This window comes from Pistacia vera, unplaced genomic scaffold (assembly GCF_008641045.1).
Source record: "Pistacia vera cultivar Batoury unplaced genomic scaffold, PisVer_v2 Contig153, whole genome shotgun sequence".
Lineage (NCBI taxonomy): Eukaryota > Viridiplantae > Streptophyta > Magnoliopsida > Sapindales > Anacardiaceae > Pistacia > Pistacia vera.
Genome location: NW_022195608.1, coordinates 847,797 through 869,707, shown reverse-complemented (window position 1 = coordinate 869,707; position 21,911 = coordinate 847,797). Strand labels below are relative to the sequence as shown.

Here is a 21,911-nt window from a genome sequence, read left to right as displayed (position 1 = left end):
GTTCGGATCATCTTCCTATTCGAATGCAGGTAAGACAGCTCACCACCGCCTTAACTTTTCTAGGGTTTGCATCAGAGTCACACTAGGACTCCTACTCCCACCAGGATTGGGAGACCAGATAGTCGCTATATAAACAGAGGTCAGCCCTCTCACAAAGGACATATTACATTACACCTTCACACCCGAAGCTCCTACTTGAGAGCTTCACATCACCGTCGTAGTCACAGTCCCCGACTAGACTTCCGGTAACCTCTTTACTCCCTAGCCCTCACTATACTAAGCTTCTTTCAGCCTTGCTAACTTGAGCGTCGGAGTGCCTACGGCAAACACCACCCCGGTGTTTTCCGTTCGCTTCACGCGTTTGTTTCTCTACGTGCGCAGGTACAGCGGATTGCTAGTGGCCTCAACCTCACGGGATCAGACACCCCTTCCGTACAGGTAGATTTTTACATCTACAGTTTTCTCAATCTTTTTCTTCCTTCTACCCACATTCTTGAAAAGTTCGTTGATCTTCTCATCTTAACATTAGGTTCTAATTCTAACCAGCCCAGCCCTTCGCTTCTATCGACTTCTGCTTTCGGTCGCTAGTTTCATCAAAGATCTCCAAGCAAGTGAGGTTCTTGACATAGGATGATCGCAACCCCATGGCGATGGTACTCTTTTAACCCTTTTGGGAAGAGAATGTTGTTGATCGTCTCCACTTCGAAACTTAGCTCCTTCCATTCTTTTGCTTTGTTTCTTCTCCTTCACGTAATCGCAGCACTCAAAAGTGTTTCCTTTGATGTGAAATGAAGAAAATTTAGAAACTGCAAAGCTTGTCAAAGATATTATATCTGAGGTAAGTCCTATCAATTTATTCATTTCAATAGGATTTAACTTCACGTGGCGTAATAATAAAGTCAACCTCAAATTTCCTGTTTCAACAATCAACAGGATTTAATTATAAAAACAAGCTTTAAGCGGACTTCTCACTAACAATAATGCTACAGACATCGGGATTTTTGAACCGAAATATTATACCGACCTATGTGTAACATGCCTCTAATTTTTTTAACAATTTTTTTCTAGTGAACGACCGTCCATCAAATTTGAACGACCGTTCATTCACATGGACATCCGTCCATATTATATGGACGAGGGTCCATATACCAGGAACGGGCGTCCCTATTTAATGGACGCCTGTTCATAAGTAAAATAGAATAATTTTTTTTTATAAAAATTAGGGACGGTCGTTCATCCATAATGGACGGTCGTCCCTTCATTTTGGACGAGTGTCCGCAAATAAAGGACGTTCGTCCTTAACCAAAATATGAAAATAAAAAAAAAAAAAATTTGAGGATGGCCGTCCATAAATTTTGGACGGCCGTCCCTTACGTTTGAATGGGCGTCCATTCGTCCCTTAAGTTTGGACGAGCGTCCATTTTACTTTTAAAAAAAAAGACACCTTCTTCGCTCTTCTTCTTCTTCTTCGCCAAGCCAAAAACCACAGCAACATCTCTCACAACATAGCTCATTGATCTCCATTGATATCCAGTTGATCCTTACGCTAGAATCTGGGAAGCAGCAACAGGAGAATTTGGATTAACAACAGTCTCAAATGAAGCATCCTCCGTTAAAGTAACTACTCCACCTGACAATCCTCCACCATTGGTGTTACAAAATGCTATAATTTCTTCAAGTACTTTGATAGGGATAAATATAATCACAAAACTTCCTGAAAAGTTGACTCCCTTCTTCATGGCGACCTACTTCTCTGAAGTAACTCAGCTCGGCCACAGTAACACCTCAAATCCATTTTGCAGCAATCCTAATCCTCCCACTGAATTACAGCATAAACAAAACAAAAATAACCTTTATATCATAATCACTTGGTTTGAAAGCTTCTAAGCACTTGAAAGGAGATGGCAATGGCGTAGGAGTGGTATCAGCTTGGAATGTGGCACAAGCTAGCACAAGTGCTTCTCAAGAAAATGCCCCAGAATGGGTTAAGAAAGACAAAAGGAGATTGCTCCATGTTGTTTATCGTGTTGGAGATTTGGATAAGACAATAAAGTATTCAGTTTTTATTTAACTTCAACGTCAATGTTAATGTTATAAATAAGTTTCTCTTTGAAACAATATTATTGTAATAATCTTGGAAGGATATTAATGTATTTGGTGACTTTAGATTCTGTACTGAGTGCTTGGGGATGAAGTTGCTGCGGAAACGGGACATACCGGAGGAGAGATATNGAATTTACTAACTAGATACCACCTCCCATTAATTAGACTATATAAATGGAGAGTTTTGATTCAAAAGCTGTTCACGAAGAGAATCCATTGAAGATTATCTGAAAGCATGATATCGATTCTCTTGTTGATACCTCATGAATTTGTTTCCCTTGTTGATACCTTATAAATTTGTTTTACTTTGCAGGCTTTGCGTCTATTAGTGGCTTCTTTTGTATCGGAATCTGCTTTGACCAATGCATTTATGAGAGAGTCAAATCCAAAATAGTCAAAATAATTTTTTTTAGCTAAAATATAGAATATTGTTCATGTGAAACCTTTTTATATATTTTGTTAAAATTTGTGTTTGTACTCTAGCATGCTCTTAGACAAGAGGGTATTGCATATATGTTACTACAAAGGATTTGCATTGTATTTGCAATTTGAGTTTGCTTATGTGCATACCATCTTTCTTTCTCACAAACACACACAACAAAACTATGTTTTTCTTCTAATCTGCACAAATTGAGAAACAGGACATCTGCGTTACAACTTTCAGGTTTTTATGCGAGTTTGGAAGCTAAACTTCTGAAATTTTTTTTTTTAATAAAATTTCCAGAAGCAAGACGCATGAATAGGCAAATGACATGGTGTTTGTGGACTGAAACATTGGCTCAACTGAAAGGCAATAAATTATACATTCATACATTTTGTTTAAGATGTGGGAAGTAAACTTTGTTTCCAAGAAAAAGTGACCCTAATTTGACATCAGATAGGTGTTAATAGTTAAGAATGAAGGGATAATGAATTATCTTGTAATTGGTAGCTTGTGAATTTTCTTTATACTGATTAATGAATATATCTATATATTAATTACAAAAGTAACTTTTCCCTTGACCAAAAACACAAATTATGTCAACAAAATTACAAAATAACCGAACTCTTGGCTATACATATATATACGTATATTAATTTTTGAGTCATTTGAGCTCTTTCAACTTCATTAATTAATCCATCTTGCCTTGGCATCATTCATGCATTATTGCTCCATCATTCTTTACTTCTCTCATAACCTAGTTCCATCCTTTCCATAAATTTTCTTTTTTCCAAGAAGATATAGCAATATTCAAGGCATGCAGGACTGTTCATTTCTTCTTCATTAAGTAGCTAAAGATGATAAAGAGTACTACTGCACCCTTAACTTACTGTACATATTCTTTCCTAAAATTTTCTGCTCAGTACACTCTTTGATCCTCTCTAAAATCTTATTACACTTCTTTCCAGCAATGTACTAGCTGGAAACCAGGCACCATATCTTACTTTATAATGTATTCGTCCGTAGAGTTGCAACATTTTTGTTTGCTTAAGTTACATGATTTGGACTGTTAATTTCTTCTCCCTTAAGAATTCTTGCTTTAAAAAGGAAGTTGCTAAAGATAATGGACCACACATGTAGGGATACACCTTTAAAATTAACAGTCGCTTAGTTCCATTTTCTCTAAGAATAAATATTTTCTCTGTTACAAGAAGATCTAAAGTCAAGTCAAATACTGGACTGTTCATTTCTTCTCCCTTAAGAATTCTTGCCTTCGAAAGGAAGTTGCTATAGTGGACCACACATGTACGGATGCACTTTTTAACTTACTTAAAACCTCTCTTCTACTTGATTTTCTCTGCTCGCTGCTCCCAGAATCCTTCATTGAACTCCTCTCCAGCAACAGTAGCTTGGTGATCACCAGGTACTATATATGTTTTTGTCATATAACATCAGTTACTTTTGAAGTTAAGTTCTTGAGCATCTGAGCTAGAGTTAATCGCATGACTATATGGGCTGATTTCTCTGTAGAATTATGACTTGTATTAGTAATTTTATCTTAGCTTTTATTCGTCAGTGTTTAGAATGTTTTAATCATTATTTCAATCCCAGAAACCTCTAAACACTCAAGATTTTAACGACTTGTGAACCTTAATTAATGATCACATCTCCACCATCTTATTGTTTTGATTTTCCTGATGATGCTCTTTTCTAGCCCATTGAACTCCTTTAAGTAAGTTTATGTAAAAGTTTATATAAAATTCATTACTTTGTTCAATGATTTATGTTTTTTCTTAATGTATTGACAATATGTATGTGAACATTTGCACTTAGAAAAAGTCCTTAAATCTTCCAGCCCTGTGGAGATCAGCTTAGAATCATGGTGCCTTTGAATCAATTTATCCTTTTTCCTTGTTTCAAGAAGATGGCTATTTGTTGAGTTGCTGCTTTTTGCAATTAGATTTTACGAAATCCAATAACTATATATGCTTTTAGCCAGAAAATGAGCTTTTGCATAGATTTCAAAATTTCTTGAAGTGTATGAACACAAGGCTTCAGGCTCAGATAAGTAATTGATTAAGCGTGGATTTTGCAGGTTGTATTCAGTATTTGAACAAAGCAAGATTTGAAAGCATATTCTCAATGGCTACGGAAGAAGCAAAAGCAATTAGCTTGAAGGCCTTGGTGGATTAAGAGAACAACAGAGTTATATTTGCGGAATCAGATGTGGACTTTACTGATGTTCTCTTTAGCTTCTTGACAATGCCCATGGGAACAATCATCAGGCTTATTTCTAATCATAATCAACCACCAACAGTGGCGGTAGGTTGCATGAACAATTTGTATGAAAGCATTAAGAACCTTGATATGCAGTGTTTCTGGACTGAAGCATGCAAGACCATGTTGCTATGCCCCAGAAATCACGTTGCACCTCAGAACAAGAGACTAAAATTGCAAATTGACGATGGTGAGGATCCGAGGTACTTCTTGTGCACTACGGATTGTACCCTTTCTGTGCACAAGTTATTGAGTCTCTACCCTAATGCTGTTTGCGAATGTGGACGGCTCATGGATAGGACGATGCAGTTGTCAGAGAAGACTGAAAAAAAGTTAGTTTTTGATGCTCAAGATAGAGGAGTGTTTGTTAAAGGACTGAACCAATTTATAATAAGTGATGAACTACAAGTAAAGCCCTCATCAATAGAAGCAAGCGTTTCTGTACTATCCAAGCTAGGACTCACGGACTGTAGCAGCATTGAGGAGTATAGCTACTACAACATCGACGTAGGAGTAGATGAGGTAACTGTTTCATTCTGATTCTAAAATTTAATATTTTTATCGGATTCTACCATCATTTGTAGTTAGGAATCGTTTTCTATGATTAAACATAGTACATGAAGAAACCAATTCGTACTCGTGATCAGGGGCCGACCCACATGGGGTCAAGTGCCCCCACTTGGAATTTTTAAAATTTTTTCATTTTGGCCCATAAAAAAACTAAATTACAAATTACGTAAATTAAATTAATTAAAAATTTTGATTTTCTCTAAAAATACATTTTTCCCTTTTTTCTCCAATCCCAACTTTTTCTCTTGTCCAACGTGCCCCACTCCATCTCTTCGATCCCTATTTTTCTCTAATAATATATTGAAATTTATGCAATCATTTAATTTTGTATTTAGTTTATTTATGATGAAAGATTTACTTAGCTTTACAAATGAACATTCTCAAGCATTATAAAGAAAAGATCAAGATATTGTAAATGTTATGAATTTGGTTGAAGCATGTAAGCAGGCTTTATAATTGATGAGGGATAGTGTATGGGAGAATTTACTTAGCAAAGTTATAAAAAAAACGTGCATCATTAGCGTATTGAAGTATTTTATAGTGTCTTACATATAGCTTCAATAGTTGAATAATCGTTTTAATGAGGTAAATACTGAATTATTTTTGTTTGGCATGCTTATGTCCAAATGAAAATTTTGTTACTTTTGATAAGCAAAAATTGATACGTCTTGTTGAACTTTATTTATAAGATTTTTCTAACTTAAAATTCATAGCACTTGATTCTCAATTTGATACTTACATTTTGGATGCTCTAATGTAAAATTTATTAAATTGAATGGGATTGGAGATCTTGTAAGAGTGATGGTTGAAACAAAGAAGGATAGAGTGTTTCTATTAGTTAATCTATTAATAAAATTAGCATTGATTTTACTGGTTGTCACTGCTAGTGTAAAAAGAGCATTTTCATCAATAAATGTTGTGAAGAATCATTTGCGAAATAGAATGAGTGATTAATGGTTGAATGATAGTTTAATTTTGTATATAAAGAATGATGTATTTGATAGTATTGATAATGAAATCATTATACAATATATTTAAAAGATAAAATCTCGTCGAGGACAATTATAAATATATTAGTTAACGAGAATTTTATTAATACAAATATTTGTGTTTATTTATTTTATATTTATGTTAATTGTTATTTTAACGTTTTACCCCCTAAGTTTCATTCCTCCTGGGTCTGCCCGTGCTTGTGATGAACATCTCCTGAGCATAATTGACCTTCAATGCAGTTTGCTTTTTAGAAGTAAATGATGGGGACTAAAAGGAAAAACGTTTCGTAGTCAAGCTAAAATTGTCAGAAGCTAATTAGATCAACAATGATAATTCAAAAGCTCAAACGTCGGCATACCAACTTAAAATAGCCATGACTTTTGATTTGTGAGGAGTTACGGGACTCATAAGATATAAACAAAAAGCTTGTTTCGAGCCCGACAACGTGGCAACCCGAGTCCCTTGTTGGCTGTCGTATTCAGGCCCAAAATCCATTGTTTCGACTTGTTTAGGGGACGTTTAAGTTTTTTTTGTGTGTTTTTCCTCTTCTATTAAGAGTTATTTCTAATGTGATAATTAGTCAAAAATTAGGATTTCCTTTTTTCTTTTAATTAATTTGTTTTTTATTTCCTTATTGATTGAGAGTCTTTTGTTAGGTTTAGTTGTCACCACCCTACATAAAGGTATTATTTTTTTTTTTAAGATATAAAATGATTTTCAGATTTTCCTTCAATTTTATGAATTAAGTTTCTATGATTGAGACTTGTTAATAGACCATAAAGGCATAATTGTGTGTTAGCCTTGTTTTTAAGCTCACTACGTCAGATCTAATATTATCTTTTATTATGTCATCTCTTTGAATATGATTAATAATTTCCCAATTGACCTGATGCCTTTTTTCAGGTTCTCACTTTGCTCAAGTGCTCACTGGTATCAAAGAAACCTTTGACAGAATTTTTGTTGAAACAAAATTCAGCACCAAAGTTCGGCAAAGAAGATTTTGATCAGAATATCTATGTTGAGTCTACAGTGGAAGAACCAGAATCAAATGTGGATGGGAAGATTCATGTAAAGCTTATTATCAGCAAATCCAAGAAAATGGTTTGTTTTGCTGAAGCAAGTAAAGAATTTGTTGATTTAGTTTCCAGTTTCCTAACTGTTCCACTTGGTTATATAATAAAAGAAATGCAGAGTGGCTTTTCAAAAGGATCATTAACTCACCTGTACACTAGTGTTAAGGAACTCGATACTGAGAAATACCTGAAATCTGATGAGCACAAGAAAATGCTCATCAGTCCGAAGTTCGCCCCTTATTTTAGCTATGAGAACCATCCTTTAGGCATTGAAGAAGGTTTGCACCCAACATACTGTGCTACAGAATATTGTGATGTATCTCCTTTTCGTTATGCATTGACTTCTGGTGAGCAAATTCTTTCTGGATGGGAATGGAGACGGTCAATTTTAACTGTCAAGGATCCTAAGTCTCATTTTAAAGAAGCCAGAAGAGGAGGATTTGTGACTGGATCAACAATGTTTACCGTAACTGACAATCTGATCATCACACCCATATCTCAATTCGAAAGTCTATCTCTTCTGAACAAATTGAAAGTACCTTTCAGCGATATTGAGGAGCGTTTTGTGCATGTGGGCCGTGAGAAGGTAAATTGACATAAATATTTCAGTATTAAACTCTAACAAAGCATCCCATGATTTCTGATAGTAGTTTTTTTTGACTATTTTGAGATCCTGTTATAGAAACGCATGGTGATTTTGGCATACAACCTTTAAGTATTTCTTCGAAATTCAAGTCCCTATGATTTAACTTTCTCTCAATTTGCCTAACTTGCTAGAATGTTACTATTGGAAAACATACAGTATTCTAGGACATAATCATAGAAATTCATCCAGCAAGATGCAGCAAACAACTTAAAAGTTTCATACATGTATTTTAAGGTTTTTCCTCACATTGGCAAGAGCATTAGAAGTCTTATTTGCTTTTAAGTAACACTGAAGAACTGTATCAGCCAAATAGTTCATTTCTTCATAAGGTTTTAGATTCCCATACTATCTGTATCTTTTATTATTTTTATGTTGTAAGTCTTGTCAAATTGCAAGGCATTGCCATCTACAAATGTATTGTTTTCAATCAATAGTAAGTGACAGTATAGAAGTAAAATATACAAATGCTGTCAGTTTATTGTGCCAAGCCAATAATCTACCAAACTAAGCTACTGCCAATTCTGTTTTTGTTGCTGCATTACCATCTCCCATTAATTAGACTATACAAATGGAGAGTTTTGATTCAGAAGCTGTTCAAGAAGAGAATCCATTGAAGATGATGTGAAAGCATGATATCCATTCTCTTGTTGATACCTTATGAATATGTTTTTTGATACCTTATGAATTTATTTTACTTTGCAGGCTTTGCGTCTATTGGTGGCTTCTTTTGTATCTGAATCTGCTCTGACCAATGCCTTTCTGAGAGAGCCAAATCCATATTTCAACTAAAATAAGGAATGTTGTTCATGTGAGAACTATTTATAGTTTGTGTTAAAATTTGTGTTTGTGCTCTGGTATGCTCTTAGACCAGAAGGTATTCCATATAAGTATGTTACTACAGAGGATTTGTATTGTATCTATTTATTGTGAGATAGATTTCCAATTTTAGCTCCAACGTGGATAGCATTCAAAAGCAAAAGGAGTATGATCTGTTGTAAAGAACTGGAGGTAAATTTGATTTATAACTATAAACAATATATGAGTCACGGCTACAAAAGATTGAGAAACCAATTTCTGTTCTCTTCTATATATTAATACTTTCTCTCTTACAAGATGATCAAAAGTCATCATTCATCAGCGTCAAAATGCCTTATCAAGGCAGCATTGCCTTGACCTTGAGGGTACAAAATTACAATAACTATATTATATTATATTAAGTAGATATGGGCTTAATCAGCAAATGGGCCCATGGAAATTGCTTTGTTATTTCTTTTGGGCTGTACATGTTTGGATGATTTGGGTGCCCTCAGAAATCATAATGGTTTTTTGTTTTTTTAATTTGAAAGAACTTCTTTATTGTAAATTTGAAGCTCAACTTTGATTTTGTTCATAATTCTCAAGTGTGAAGAAGCAATTCACCTATTTCTAAGTATATATACTATATAGTATAATAAAATGAGTTGGTCACAAACATTCTAGTAAAGTTTCTCCTTCTCTGGAGCAACTAAATTAAAGATTGGTTTGTTTGATTTGAGATATGGTAGGGCAATTGTTAGACATGTGGTGGAAAAGGTGAACAATTGATTTAATATTTTTCATAATAATAAGATCAAAATAAATGTAATGGGGGCCATGACAAGATAAACCTCTCAATGGATACCCCTATTAGGGACTATGGAGACTTGAATTTAAAAGCTCATGAAACTTTCTTTTGCTCTTTTATCACAAAATCACTCGATGGTGGTGACAAGGTTCAAATTATATTTCAAGTTTTTTTGATATTATGATAAGTAATATTGTACCATTAGAAGCAAAACACATGTACTAGGCCATTCATACGGTATACGAGTGATTACAATTGCTATTTGAACTAATTTGCAATCTGACGGTGTGGCGTGAAGTCCATAAGATAGGACTCTGTGCACTGTGACACGATCTCATGAGAATGCAAGGTTCATAAGTATGATTTTATAAATTAAGTAGATGTACGTCTAATAATAAGATCGTTTATGTCAAGCTTAACAGTAAATCCATGCAAACAAGGTGCACTTTCCAAGCTGTGATGTAAGGTTCATAGGGTGCATTTTCGATAATGTGATATGCCACAACCTCATAAGAACCGGAGGTCCATAAGATAGGTTCTCTAATGAAGACACATTTTGGGTAAATGACACTTGGGTATAATCTCAAACAAAATTATATAAGTTTTTTTTTTTTTTTTTTTTTTTTGATGACTTGGGGTATTCGGGTCAGTTTGCGTGCAACTCAACTAATTTTTCAGACCTTAAAACTATTGACTGGTAAGAGCTATAACGGTCATCTATATTAATAATTACAAGGACTCAAACTCAGAAGGTCATGTTAGATCCTACTCTTGCTTAAAATTACAAAGAGAGAATTTATGAGATATTCCCTATAAACGGTAGCTTAGTTCCATTTTCTCTTGGAATAATATTTTATCTGTTACGAGAAGATCAAAAGTAAAGTATTGGACTGTTCATTTCTTCTACCTTAAGAATTCTTGCCTTGAAAAGGAAGTTGCTAAAGATAATGTACCACACATGTACGGATACACCTTTAAAATTAACTATAGCTTAGCTCCATTTTCTCTTGGAATAATATTTTCTCTGTAACAAGAAGATCAAAAGCCAAGTCAAGTACTGGACTATTCATTTATTCTCCCTTGAGAATTCTTGCCTTTGCTAAAGATAATGGACCACACATGTACGGATACGCCTTTTAACTAACTTAAAACTTCTCTTCTACTTCATTTTCTCCACTCTCTGTTCTCTGAATCCTTCATTGAACTCCTCTCCAGAAACAGTAGCTTGGTGATCACCAGGTACTATTCATGTTTTTGTCATATACCATCAGTTACTTTTAAAGTTAAGTTCTTGAGCGTCAGAGCTACAGTTAATAGCATGACTACAAGGGCTGTTTTCTCTGTGGAATTATGACTTGTATTAGTTATTTAATCTTAGATTTTATTCATCAGTGTTTACAATGTTTTAGTCATTATTTCAATCCCAGAAAGCTCTAAACATTGAAGCTTTTTACGACTTGTAAACCTTAATTAATTATCAAATTAATTACACATCTCCACCATCTTCTTGTTTTGATTTTTCTGATGATGTTCTTTTCAAGCCCATTGGGCTCCTTTAAGTAAGTTTATGTAAACCTTAATTAATGATCAAATTAATTACTTTGTTCAATGATTTATGTTTTTCTTAATGTACAATATGTATGTGAACATGTGCAATAAGAATAAATCCTTAAATCTTCTAGCCTTGTGGAGATCAGCTTAGAATCATGGTGTTTTTGAATCAATTTATCCTTTTCCTTGTTTCAAGAAAATGGCTATTTATTGAGTTTCTGCTTTTTGCAATTAGATTTTGTTTATGAAATTCAATAACTATATCTGCTTTTAACCAGAAAATGAGCTTTTGCATAGATTTCAAAATTTCTTGTAGTCTATGAACACAAGGCTTATGGCTTAGATAAGTAATTGATTAAGCATTGATTTTGCAGCTTGTATTCAGTATTTGAACAAAGCAAGAATTGAAAGCATATACTCAATGAATAAGGAAGAAGCAAAAGCAATTAGCTTGAAGGCTTTGGTGGATAAAGAGAACAACAGAGTTATATTTGTGGAATCAGATGAGGACTTTACTGACGTCCTCTTTAGCTTCTTGACAATGCCCATGGGAACAATCATCAGGCTTATTTCTAATCATAATCAACCACCGACAGTGGGGATGGGTTGCATGAACAATTTGTATGAAAGCATTGAGAACCTTGACATGCAGCGTTTCCGGACTGAAGCATGCAAGACCATGTTGCTATGTCCCAGAAATGGCGCTGCGCCTCAGAACAAGAGACTAAAATTGCAAATTGACGATGGGGAGCTGCCGAGGTACTTCTTGTGCACTACGGATTGTACACTTTCTGGGCACAAGTTATTGAGTCTCTACCCTAATGCTGTTTGCGAATGTGGAGGGCTCATGGATAGGACGATGGAGTTGTCAAATAAGACTGTAAAAAAGTTAGTTTTTGATGGTCGAGACAGAGGAGTGTTTGTTAAAGGACTGACCCAATTTATAATAAGTGATGAATTACAAGTAAAGCCCTCATCAATAGAAGCAAGCCTTTCTCTATTGTCCAAGATAGGACTCATGGACTGTAGCGCCATTGAGGAGTACAACATTGACATAGGAGTAGATGAGGTAACTATTTCGTTATGATTCTAAAATTTAATAATCTTATCAGATTCTACTATTTGTAGTTAAGAATCATTTTGTATGATCAAACTTAGTATATGAAGATCTCCTGGAAATTATTCACCTTCATTGCAGTTTGCTTTTTTAGAAGTAAATGATGGGGATTAAAAGAAAAAAGGAAAGAAAAAATGTTTTACAGTCAAGCTAAAAATGTCAGAAGCTAACTAATCAACATTTATAATTGGCAAAAATTAGGGCTTTTGAATTTGATCTACTATCATCTTTTATTATATCAGCTCTCTGAATATGATTAATAATTTCACAATTTGTTAGATAGCTGGATTGTGGTTGTGTTCGTGACCTGATGCCTTCTTTCAGGTTTTCACTTTGCTCATGTGCTCACTAGTGTCAAAAAAACCTTTGACAGAAACTTTGTTGAAACAAAATTCATCACCAAAGTTTGGCAAAGAAGATTTTGATCGGAACATTTATGTTAAATCTACCGTGGAAGAACCAGAATCAAATGTGGATGGGAAGATTCATGTAAAGCTTATCGTCAGCAAATCCAAGAAAATGGTTTGTTATGCCGAAGCAAGTGAAGAATTTGTTGATTTAGTCTCCAGTTTCCTAACTTTTCCACTTGGTTATATAATAAAAGAAATGCGGAGTGACTTTTCAATGGGATCCTTAACTCACCTGTACAATGGTGTTCAGGATCTTAATGTTGAGAAATACTTTAAATCTAATGAGCACAAGGAAATGCTCATCAATCCGAAGCTTGCTCCTGATTTTGGCTATGAGAACCATCCTTTAGGCATTGAGGAAGGTTTGCACCCAAAATACTGCTATGCAGAGCATTCTTGTTATCATTCTCAACTGACTTCTGATGGTGAAATTCCTTGTGGATCATATGCGAGAAGTTCAATTTTAACTGTTAAGGATCCTAAGTCTCATTTTAAAGAAGCCACAAGAGGAGGATTTATGGCTGGACCAGCAATGTTTACAGTAACTGACAATCTGATCATCACACCCATGTCTCAAGTCCAAAGTCTGTGTCTTTTGAAAGAATTGAAAGTATCTATCAGCGATATTGAGGAGCGTGTTGTGCATGTGGGCCGTGAGAAGGTAAGTTGACATAAATATTTCAGTATTAAACTCTAACAAAGCATCCCATGATTTCTGATAGTACTTTCTTTTGACTATTTTGAGATCTTGTTATAGAAACGCATGGTGATTTTGGCATACAACCTTTAATACTAATTTTTCAGACCTTAAAACTATTGACTGGTAAGAGCTATAACGGTCATCTATATTAACAATTACAAGGACTCAAACTCAGAAGGTCATGTTAGATCCTACTCTTGCTTAAAATTACAAAGAGAGAATTTATGAGATATTCCCTATAAACGGTAGCTTAGTTCCATTTTCTCTTGGAATAATATTTTATCTGTTACGAGAAGATCAAAAGTAAAGTATTGGACTGTTCATTTCTTCTACCTTAAGAATTCTTGCCTTGAAAAGGAAGTTGCTAAAGATAATGTACCACACATGTACGGATACACCTTTAAAATTAACTATAGCTTAGCTCCATTTTCTCTTGGAATAATATTTTCTCTGTAACAAGAAGATCAAAAGCCAAGTCAAGTACTGGACTATTCATTTTTTCTCCCTTGAGAATTCTTGCCTTTGCTAAAGATAATGGACCACACATGTACGGATACGCCTTTTAACTAACTTAAAACTTCTCTTCTACTTCATTTTCTCCACTCTCTGTTCTATGAATCCTTCATTGAACTCCTCTCCAGAAACAGTAGCTTGGTGATCACCAGGTACTATTCATGTTTTTGTCATATACCATCAGTTACTTTTAAAGTTAAGTTCTTGAGCGTCAGAGCTACAGTTAATAGCATGACTACAAGGGCTGTTTTCTCTGTGGAATTATGACTTGTATTAGTTATTTAATCTTAGATTTTATTCATCAGTGTTTACAATGTTTTAGTCATTATTTCAATCCCAGAAAGCTCTAAACATTGAAGCTTTTTACGACTTGTAAACCTTAATTAATTATCAAATTAATTACACATCTCCACCATCTTCTTGTTTTGATTTTTCTGATGATGTTCTTTTCAAGCCCATTGNTGCTCTTAGACCAAAAGGCATTCCATATAAGTATATTACTATAAAGGATTTGTATTGTATTGACAATTTTGAGTTTGCTTTTGTGTGTACCATCTTGCTTTTGCTTTTATATAATTTTGGGTATAATTATATAAAATAGGTGGTACAGGATATGCACTTAGTTGCAATCTTGAATTTCCTTTTTGTGTTTATCATCTTTCATACTCAAAAACACACTTCATTTTTTTCCCAATTTAGGTATGGCCAATAAGCCTTGAAATTTTGCAGATGTGTGATTAGTCATTTGAAAACTCTTTCAACTTCCTTCATTAATTAATCCACCTTGCCTTTGCATCATTTATGCATTATTACTCCATCAGTCACATAACCTAGTTCCATTGTTTCCATAAATTTTCTATTTTCCAAGAAGATATAGCAATATTCAAGACATGCAGGACTGTTCATTTATTCTTCATTAAGAAACTAAAGACGACAAGAATACTACTTCACAGGCAACGATCAATGCTCCCTTAACTTAGTGTATATATTCTTCACTAAAATTTTCAGCGCAGTACACTATTTCATCCTCTCTAAAATCTTATTACACTTCTGTTACGCTTGAAAAGTTAGGGCTAAGGTGGACGCTGGTTAGCAAGAGCCAATCAGGGTTCAGGAAGGTTTTGTGCCGTCCAGGCACTGCCACATCACGCAATGACAAAAGAGGTGCGGTTCTTGTCATTGCAGCGGGTGAGTACCAAGCTTGCGAGTGGCTAGGGATTATCCACTTGCCCCAGCCCTACGCGATTTGAGGATATTTCTCGAGTGACGATGACCAATGGGGTGCAAGGAAGGATCAACACTGCATCTACCCATTTGCAGACTTGTAATCATTACCTTGAACTCTCCCACTATAAATAGAGGATACCCCTCTCATTTATGGGATTGACTAATCTTAGTCTAAAATAACTTACACATTTTCTCTCTTTTTTTGTATTATCTCTAGATTATAACTCAGCTTGCCTCACGCGACCTAATTTTACCCATCTATTAATACAATAGCAGTGGACGTAGGATTCACTGTTGAACATCCGAACCACTTCAAATATCGCTTCTCGTTTATTGTTTCATTTCATGTTTCCTTATCACGTGTAATTTCTAAGTCTGCTTAACACTTTATAATGAGTCATTCCAGCAATGTACTAGCTGGAAACCAGGTACCCTATCTAACTTTATCATAGAAAATCAGTTACTTACAATGTTTTCGTCCGTAGAGTTGCAACATTTTTGTTAGTTTAAAGTTACATGATTTTGATTTAGAGGAAGAAAATGATTTTTGACGTTAAAAGGAAAAAGAAATCTATCTATTGTGAGGTAGATTTCAAATTTTAGCTCCAACGTGGGTGGCGTTCACAAACGAATGGAATATGATTTGTAAAGAAATGGAGGTAAATTTGATTTATACCTATAAACAATATATGAGTCACGGCTACAAAAGATTGAGGGACCAATTTCTGTTCTCTGCTATCTAGTATAGCTTTGTTCCATCTTGTGTTGGATTAATATTTTATCTGTTACAGCACGGTTTATTTTTTCTACCTTAACAAATATATAGAAACATATATCCTTGTTTCTTATTTGTATCTATTCATAGAGTAGGATTTGAGCATCCTGTTATGTGCCTAATTATTTGCCTACACTTGGACGATGGAACAGTCCATAAATCTTGCAACCTTGAAAAGAGAACTGCTTAGAATTATAGTGTTTTTGAATGAATTTATCATTTTCCTTGTTTCAGAAAAAGGGCTATCCATTAGTATCTACTATNGGATAAACCTGTTGCTGACATTGAGGAGCGTGTTGTGCATGTGGGCTGTGAGGAGGTAAGTTAATGTATCAAATTCTGCAATAAAACTCTCACAAAGCATCCCATTGTCTACAAATATTGATTATTTTCTACACAATTTAGGACTTTTTATAAGAAAAAAGTTTTTTTTTTCCACATAATCACAGATACTCTACATCGAAGATACACCTATTAGGCGGAGAAAAATCTTCTACTGGGTTGCAACTACTGTATTTTAATGTTTCTGCCTCACATTGGCCAGAGCATTAGCAGTCTTATTAGCATCAAAGTGTGACAACAAGATCAGCTAATTCGTTCAATTTTAAAACTCCCAAGGTTTTCATTTCCTGATAATTTGAATCAATTACTACAGTGTAATTCTTATTGAATTGCAAGATAATGACATATCAAGGCAGCATGACGATAGATTGCAGATATACAGAATGTGTACCTGCATAAAACTACCTTATAAATCCTTGAATCGTTTTCTTTGATTTTCAAATTTCTTTAAATTCAAAACTCTGTTCAAATTTCTCTTTCTCCTAGGTCTCAATTTAGGAATCTTTTACTACACCAAGTTCTTAGTGATAGTATGTGAGTGTAGAAGTAAAACAAAACGAGGTCCCGTAGGAGAAAGCTACGGCTGTAGCTGTGGCCGCTAAATACCAGGCTCACCAAAGCATCAGTTCTTATATAATCTTCTTCAATTATATATGCTTGGAATGATTTAACTGTTATTTCAACCCCCACAAAGCTATAAACATTGAAGATTGGAGTGATTTCAATGGGATTAATTTAATTGTTTAGTTCCAGACTTCCCAGTTATAATTAACAATTCTTTTCTCAGAATATTTACTACCTTGCTCTCTTAAATAGTGTAAGCAGTTTCTTTTTCTGTTTTGGGATTAATTTTACAATGCATAAATATTTCCGGGTGAAAACTTTTTTTGTTTTAATTTATTTCAGAAATTGATTATTGGGTGGAGCCATGGAGGCAACTGGTCCGTTATCTCAAATCAATGAACAGAGTGTAGGCCCAAGAAATTGACTTCTTTCATCATCATGTTTGAGGCCTCTGGGCCATTACAATAGAGCGTGTTATTTCGGTTTTGAAATTAAGTTTGATGATTTTTTTCAGTTTTTAAATTGGGTGGAGCTATTTACGCCAACTAAATTTCTTAAGACACTCTATTTTAAAGTTTTAAATTTTTTGTTCTTTCTTACGACACCCCATAAATTCCATGAATGCCTTCTATTTCATTTTTTTTATATTTTAAAAAATTAAGGCTGCGTTTGTTTCAGTTTTGGGAATACTACTTTTAGTATTCCCAAAAAAGTTAAACAGTAAAATACCCAAAAACTCAGATTTTTGGGAATACTACTCCCAATATTATTCAACTTTTTTTAAACCCCTTAAATTTGATAATTTAATTAAATACTCCTAAATATTTTTTTTAAAATTACAAAAACACCCTAATAATCCACATTTACCAGATTCCGGCCACCACCACCGGAAAATGGCCAGAATCTGGTAAGATGGCGCACTACCGGCTGAATCTGGCCGAAAAAGGCCATAGCGACGCATGACCGGCAAGATCCAACCGGTCATGCGCCCATACGGCGACTCCGGCCACCTCCGTTGGTGGTCTCCGGTTGGGGGTGTTTGAGGGTGGGTTAGGGGTATTTTTGTTAACTTTTAATATTTTATTATAGGGGGTATTTTGTAAAAAAATAAACATAAAAGGTATTTTATTAATTTATAAATTCTACATCGTAATACTCGCCTAATTCAACTTTTTTTTAACTTTTTTCAAAAAATTTTTCCCAAAACCCCCAAATTTTGAACCAAACGGAGCCTAACATTTCATTACTTTCATGTATGTTATATACCTCCTACCATCATTATTCCTAAAATATATATATATATATATATTTTTTATAATTAAATTGAAAGTTTAGAAAAAATTAAAGCTAAAAAAATCCTTACAAATAATCCCATTCACTTAAAAAACGCAAAAAATTATATAGATCAAAATAGCTACCAATAGTTTGAAGAAAAAAATAACAATAAATTTATATGAGAAGCAATAAAAATTTACAATTTTGTACTCCTTTTAAACTGATATATCCTACTGCAAATCTGTTCCCTCTATTAAATTATATTTTTGTTATAAGAATGATTTGAATAACATAAAAAAAAAAAAAAAATTATAAGATAATAGTGGGGTGTCAAAATATTTGTAAAGAATATGAAATTAAAGTTAATTTTAATAATTAAATTTAGGGATAAATTTGTCATTGTAAAATTTATTAACAAGTGGGGCTTCTTTAGTCATTAGTGGCTGCTAATAGATCCACTCAATTATGTTTATTTGAGATTGTAACTGCAGCCTGTACAAGAAAGCATGTCTTGTTCATATCTGCAAATTTTACAGTTACCAGTTAGCAAGATTAAACGACCAAAAGTATATAAAAATCAAACTTGTAATCAGCAAGATACTATTAAATACCTCAAATAAAGAGAAATATAAGGAGAATTCATATTCTTTAAGTCTTTCAACCAATATGTTTCCAAGCTCTACAATTCTATTTGAGAAGGCGAGAACCTGATACATTGTGCAGCAACGAAGCCTTTGGATTGAAGTAGCAAGACCATTGTTAACAAGATGAGCATTATTATGAGTAAACGGGATAACCCGGCGTTCCTTATAGTGGAGCTACCTCTCCTCTATAATAACTAGTCTGCATAAAGTTAAGCCATTCATTTTTTGTTTGATTCGTTTATATATGAGGATTTTGAATTATTTGTGTAATGTGCATACGTTAGCCCAAGAAACTGGGGCTATCTGAATGTGTTTTTTGCTTCCAATTCTGTAGGAGTGACTTAGAGATGTTGGGTTTAGCGTTAGGAACTTAGGATGTACCATGTAGTAAGTATAATGGGTAGACTTTAAATATAAATTGAGCATCCTACCAGATTTTCTTAAGGGTGCGAAAGTGTCATTTTGAAACCTGATGGGTGAGAAAGTGTCGTTTCGCCAAACCTTGGGTGGGAAAATGTCATTCTCCCTTTCAATTACATAACTTCATCATAAATCATCACTTCTTATATAATGTTGAGCTAGCCGATATATGAGTTTTGGTCTGTGGAGACTTTTCTATTAGTCATTTAATCTTCTTCAATTACATGTGCTTGGAATGATTTAACTGTTATTTCAACCCCCACAAAGCTAAAAACATGTAAGATTGGAATGATTTCAATAGGATTGATTTTAACGGTTTAGTTCCAGACTTCCAGTTATAATTAACAATTCTTTTCTCAGAATATTATTTCCTGTGGACAACAGCTTAATTTGGATCAAAGTATTTAAATTAAGTAATCATTTTACTTCATGAAAATGGGTATATTCTGGAAATAATTAATTTCCAGTATGTGATAAACAAATTTAACTTGCAAAAAGCCGAAATTCCAAACATATTATCAACGTGCATGTTTCAGTGGAAATGGAGTTTTTTAGAATTCTTTTAAGTAAATGGAAAAGGCTTCAAACAAATACAAAAAATCTTTGATTAACTTTTTTTCCGGCTTGTAGGTTTGGGTATTTGAAACGGAGAAAGAAGAGAAAACATATAATCAATGGATGAAGAACATGTAAAACCTATTAGGTTGAAGGCCTTGGTGGACAAGGAGAGAGAAAAAGTTATCTTTGCTGAACCAAGTGTGGAATTTATTGATGTCCTCTTCAGTTTCTTGACGATGCCAATGGGAACAATCATCAGGCTCATCCTTAATCGGCCTCCAACGATGGGGATAGGCTGCATGAACAATTTATATGAATGCATTGAGAATCTTGATGTGCAATTGTTCAGGACTGAAGAATGCAAGAAAATGTTGTTATACCCTAGAAATGCAGCTGCAGATCAGTGCAGAAGACTAAAATTGAATATTGATGAGACTGAGCCGCTGAGGTACTTTCTTGGCGAACGCAGTGATTGCCCTCATTTAAGTCACTATAGAGATGTTATTTGTCCCTGTGGAGAGTGCATAAATATGAAGATGTTTCTGCCCGAAAAAACATATTTTGCTCAAGATAGAGGGGTGTTTGTTAAAAAAATAACCCGACTTATGATAAGCGATGAATTACGAGTAATGCCCCCATCAACTGAAGAAAGCCTTTCTCTGCTCAGCAATCTAGGACTGACCGATGGAAGCACCACCGAGGAGCGCAATCTTGACATAGGAGTAGATGAGGTAAGTAGTTATTTTCAATCATGATTTGAGGTAATGCTATTAGATAGTAGATTAATGACTAGATGTATTCTTTCAGGTTTTGACATTGCTCAAGATGTCACTGGTGTCAAAGACAGCTTTGACAGGAACTTTTTTGAAGTGCAGTCCAACACCTGAGTTGGACCAAATGTTTTTTGATATTGGCAAATATATTAAATCTGGAATGGAGGAACTAACATCAGATGTAAGCGAGAAGCCTATCACGATCAAGCTTACAGTCTGCAAATCCAAGAAGATGGTTGGCTATGCAGAAACAAGTGGAGATTTTGTTGATTTACTCTTCAGTTTCCTTACTGTTCCACTTGGGTATGCGGTGGAGGAAATGCACACCGACACTTGGAAAGGATGCATAAATCATCTGTACAATAGCATTCGCGAACTTGATGCCGAGCAATATCTGAAATCAAATGAGCACAAGGCAATGCTTCTCAGTCCCCAGCTTGCCCCTAGTTTTGGCTATGAGAATCATCCTTTGGGCATTGAGGAAGATAAACATCCACCTTACTATTATGTATATGCTGATGACAAACTGATTTCTGATGAAACGCTTCTCCCTTCAGGGGAAGATGAATATTTAGCTTTAACTGTCTTGGATCCAAATTCTAGCTCTGAAGACACAAGAGGATTTGTTAAGAGGGCAGAAAAGTTTATGGTAACTGACAATCTCAAAATAACACCAGCATCCTCAATTTCTGGTTTGTCTAATCTGACGAAACATAACGTAGATTGGAGTGACATCGAAGTCCGAACTGTGCATGTGGGCCATAAGGAGGTAAGTTAGCAACTTAGCATATCAATCTCTGAAATAAAACTATAGCAAAACAACTCCTTCATATTTTTATAGTAATTCTTTCATAAAAATTTTGGTGAACTTGCACTGAAAAGTTTAACAAATTTGTATCAATTTCATTCTAAAATATTTATCATTTTCCAGTGTTGAAAACCATAATTTATTTTATGATATAACCTGATATTGCTATTTGGACAACCGGAGGTTAGAGAGAAATCTTTCACTAGTTCACATATTTGATTTTTGTGAGCATATTGATAACTGCATTAGAAGTCTAATTAGCTTTGAAGTGGAATTGAGGACACTAATGTGCTCAGATTCTTAATCTACTGAATGTACACATTTTCCCACTCAATATGCTGCAAAAATAGAGAGTTTTGAATCAATCATGAGCTTTATGACATTAAACATCCAACACTAATATTGAATTGCTAATTTCTTCCCTTGTTGATAACCTCTGAATTTGTTTTGCATTACAGGCTTTGCGTCTATTGGTGGCTTCTCTTGTATCTAAATCTGCTCTGACCGTTGCCTTTCTAGGAGAACCAAATTCAGAACAATCAGAATAA

General features: G+C 34.4%; 3 protein-coding genes across 3 annotated transcripts; all 3 read left to right on the top strand.

Annotated features, from left to right (window-relative positions):
* The first annotated feature begins 5,039 nt into the window (after positions 1–5,039).
* On the top strand, positions 5,040–9,154 carry LOC116124594. Its single transcript, XM_031410326.1, has 3 exons — positions 5,040–5,323; positions 7,268–8,023; positions 8,786–9,154. The coding sequence occupies exons 1-3, from the start codon at positions 5,093–5,095 to the stop codon at positions 8,870–8,872; spliced, it is 1,074 nt and encodes a 357-aa protein (XP_031266186.1). The 5' UTR covers positions 5,040–5,092; the 3' UTR covers positions 8,873–9,154.
* A 2,393-nt stretch (positions 9,155–11,547) lies between these two features.
* LOC116124597 lies at positions 11,548–13,512 on the top strand. Its single transcript, XM_031410329.1, has 2 exons — positions 11,548–12,306; positions 12,679–13,512. The coding sequence occupies exons 1-2, from the start codon at positions 11,659–11,661 to the stop codon at positions 13,432–13,434; spliced, it is 1,404 nt and encodes a 467-aa protein (XP_031266189.1). The 5' UTR covers positions 11,548–11,658; the 3' UTR covers positions 13,435–13,512.
* Positions 13,513–19,898: 6,386 nt separating this feature from the next.
* On the top strand, positions 19,899–21,911 carry LOC116124565. Its single transcript, XM_031410285.1, has 3 exons — positions 19,899–20,513; positions 20,590–21,324; positions 21,822–21,911. Exons 1-3 carry the CDS (start codon positions 19,899–19,901, stop codon positions 21,909–21,911), a joined length of 1,440 nt encoding a protein of 479 aa, XP_031266145.1.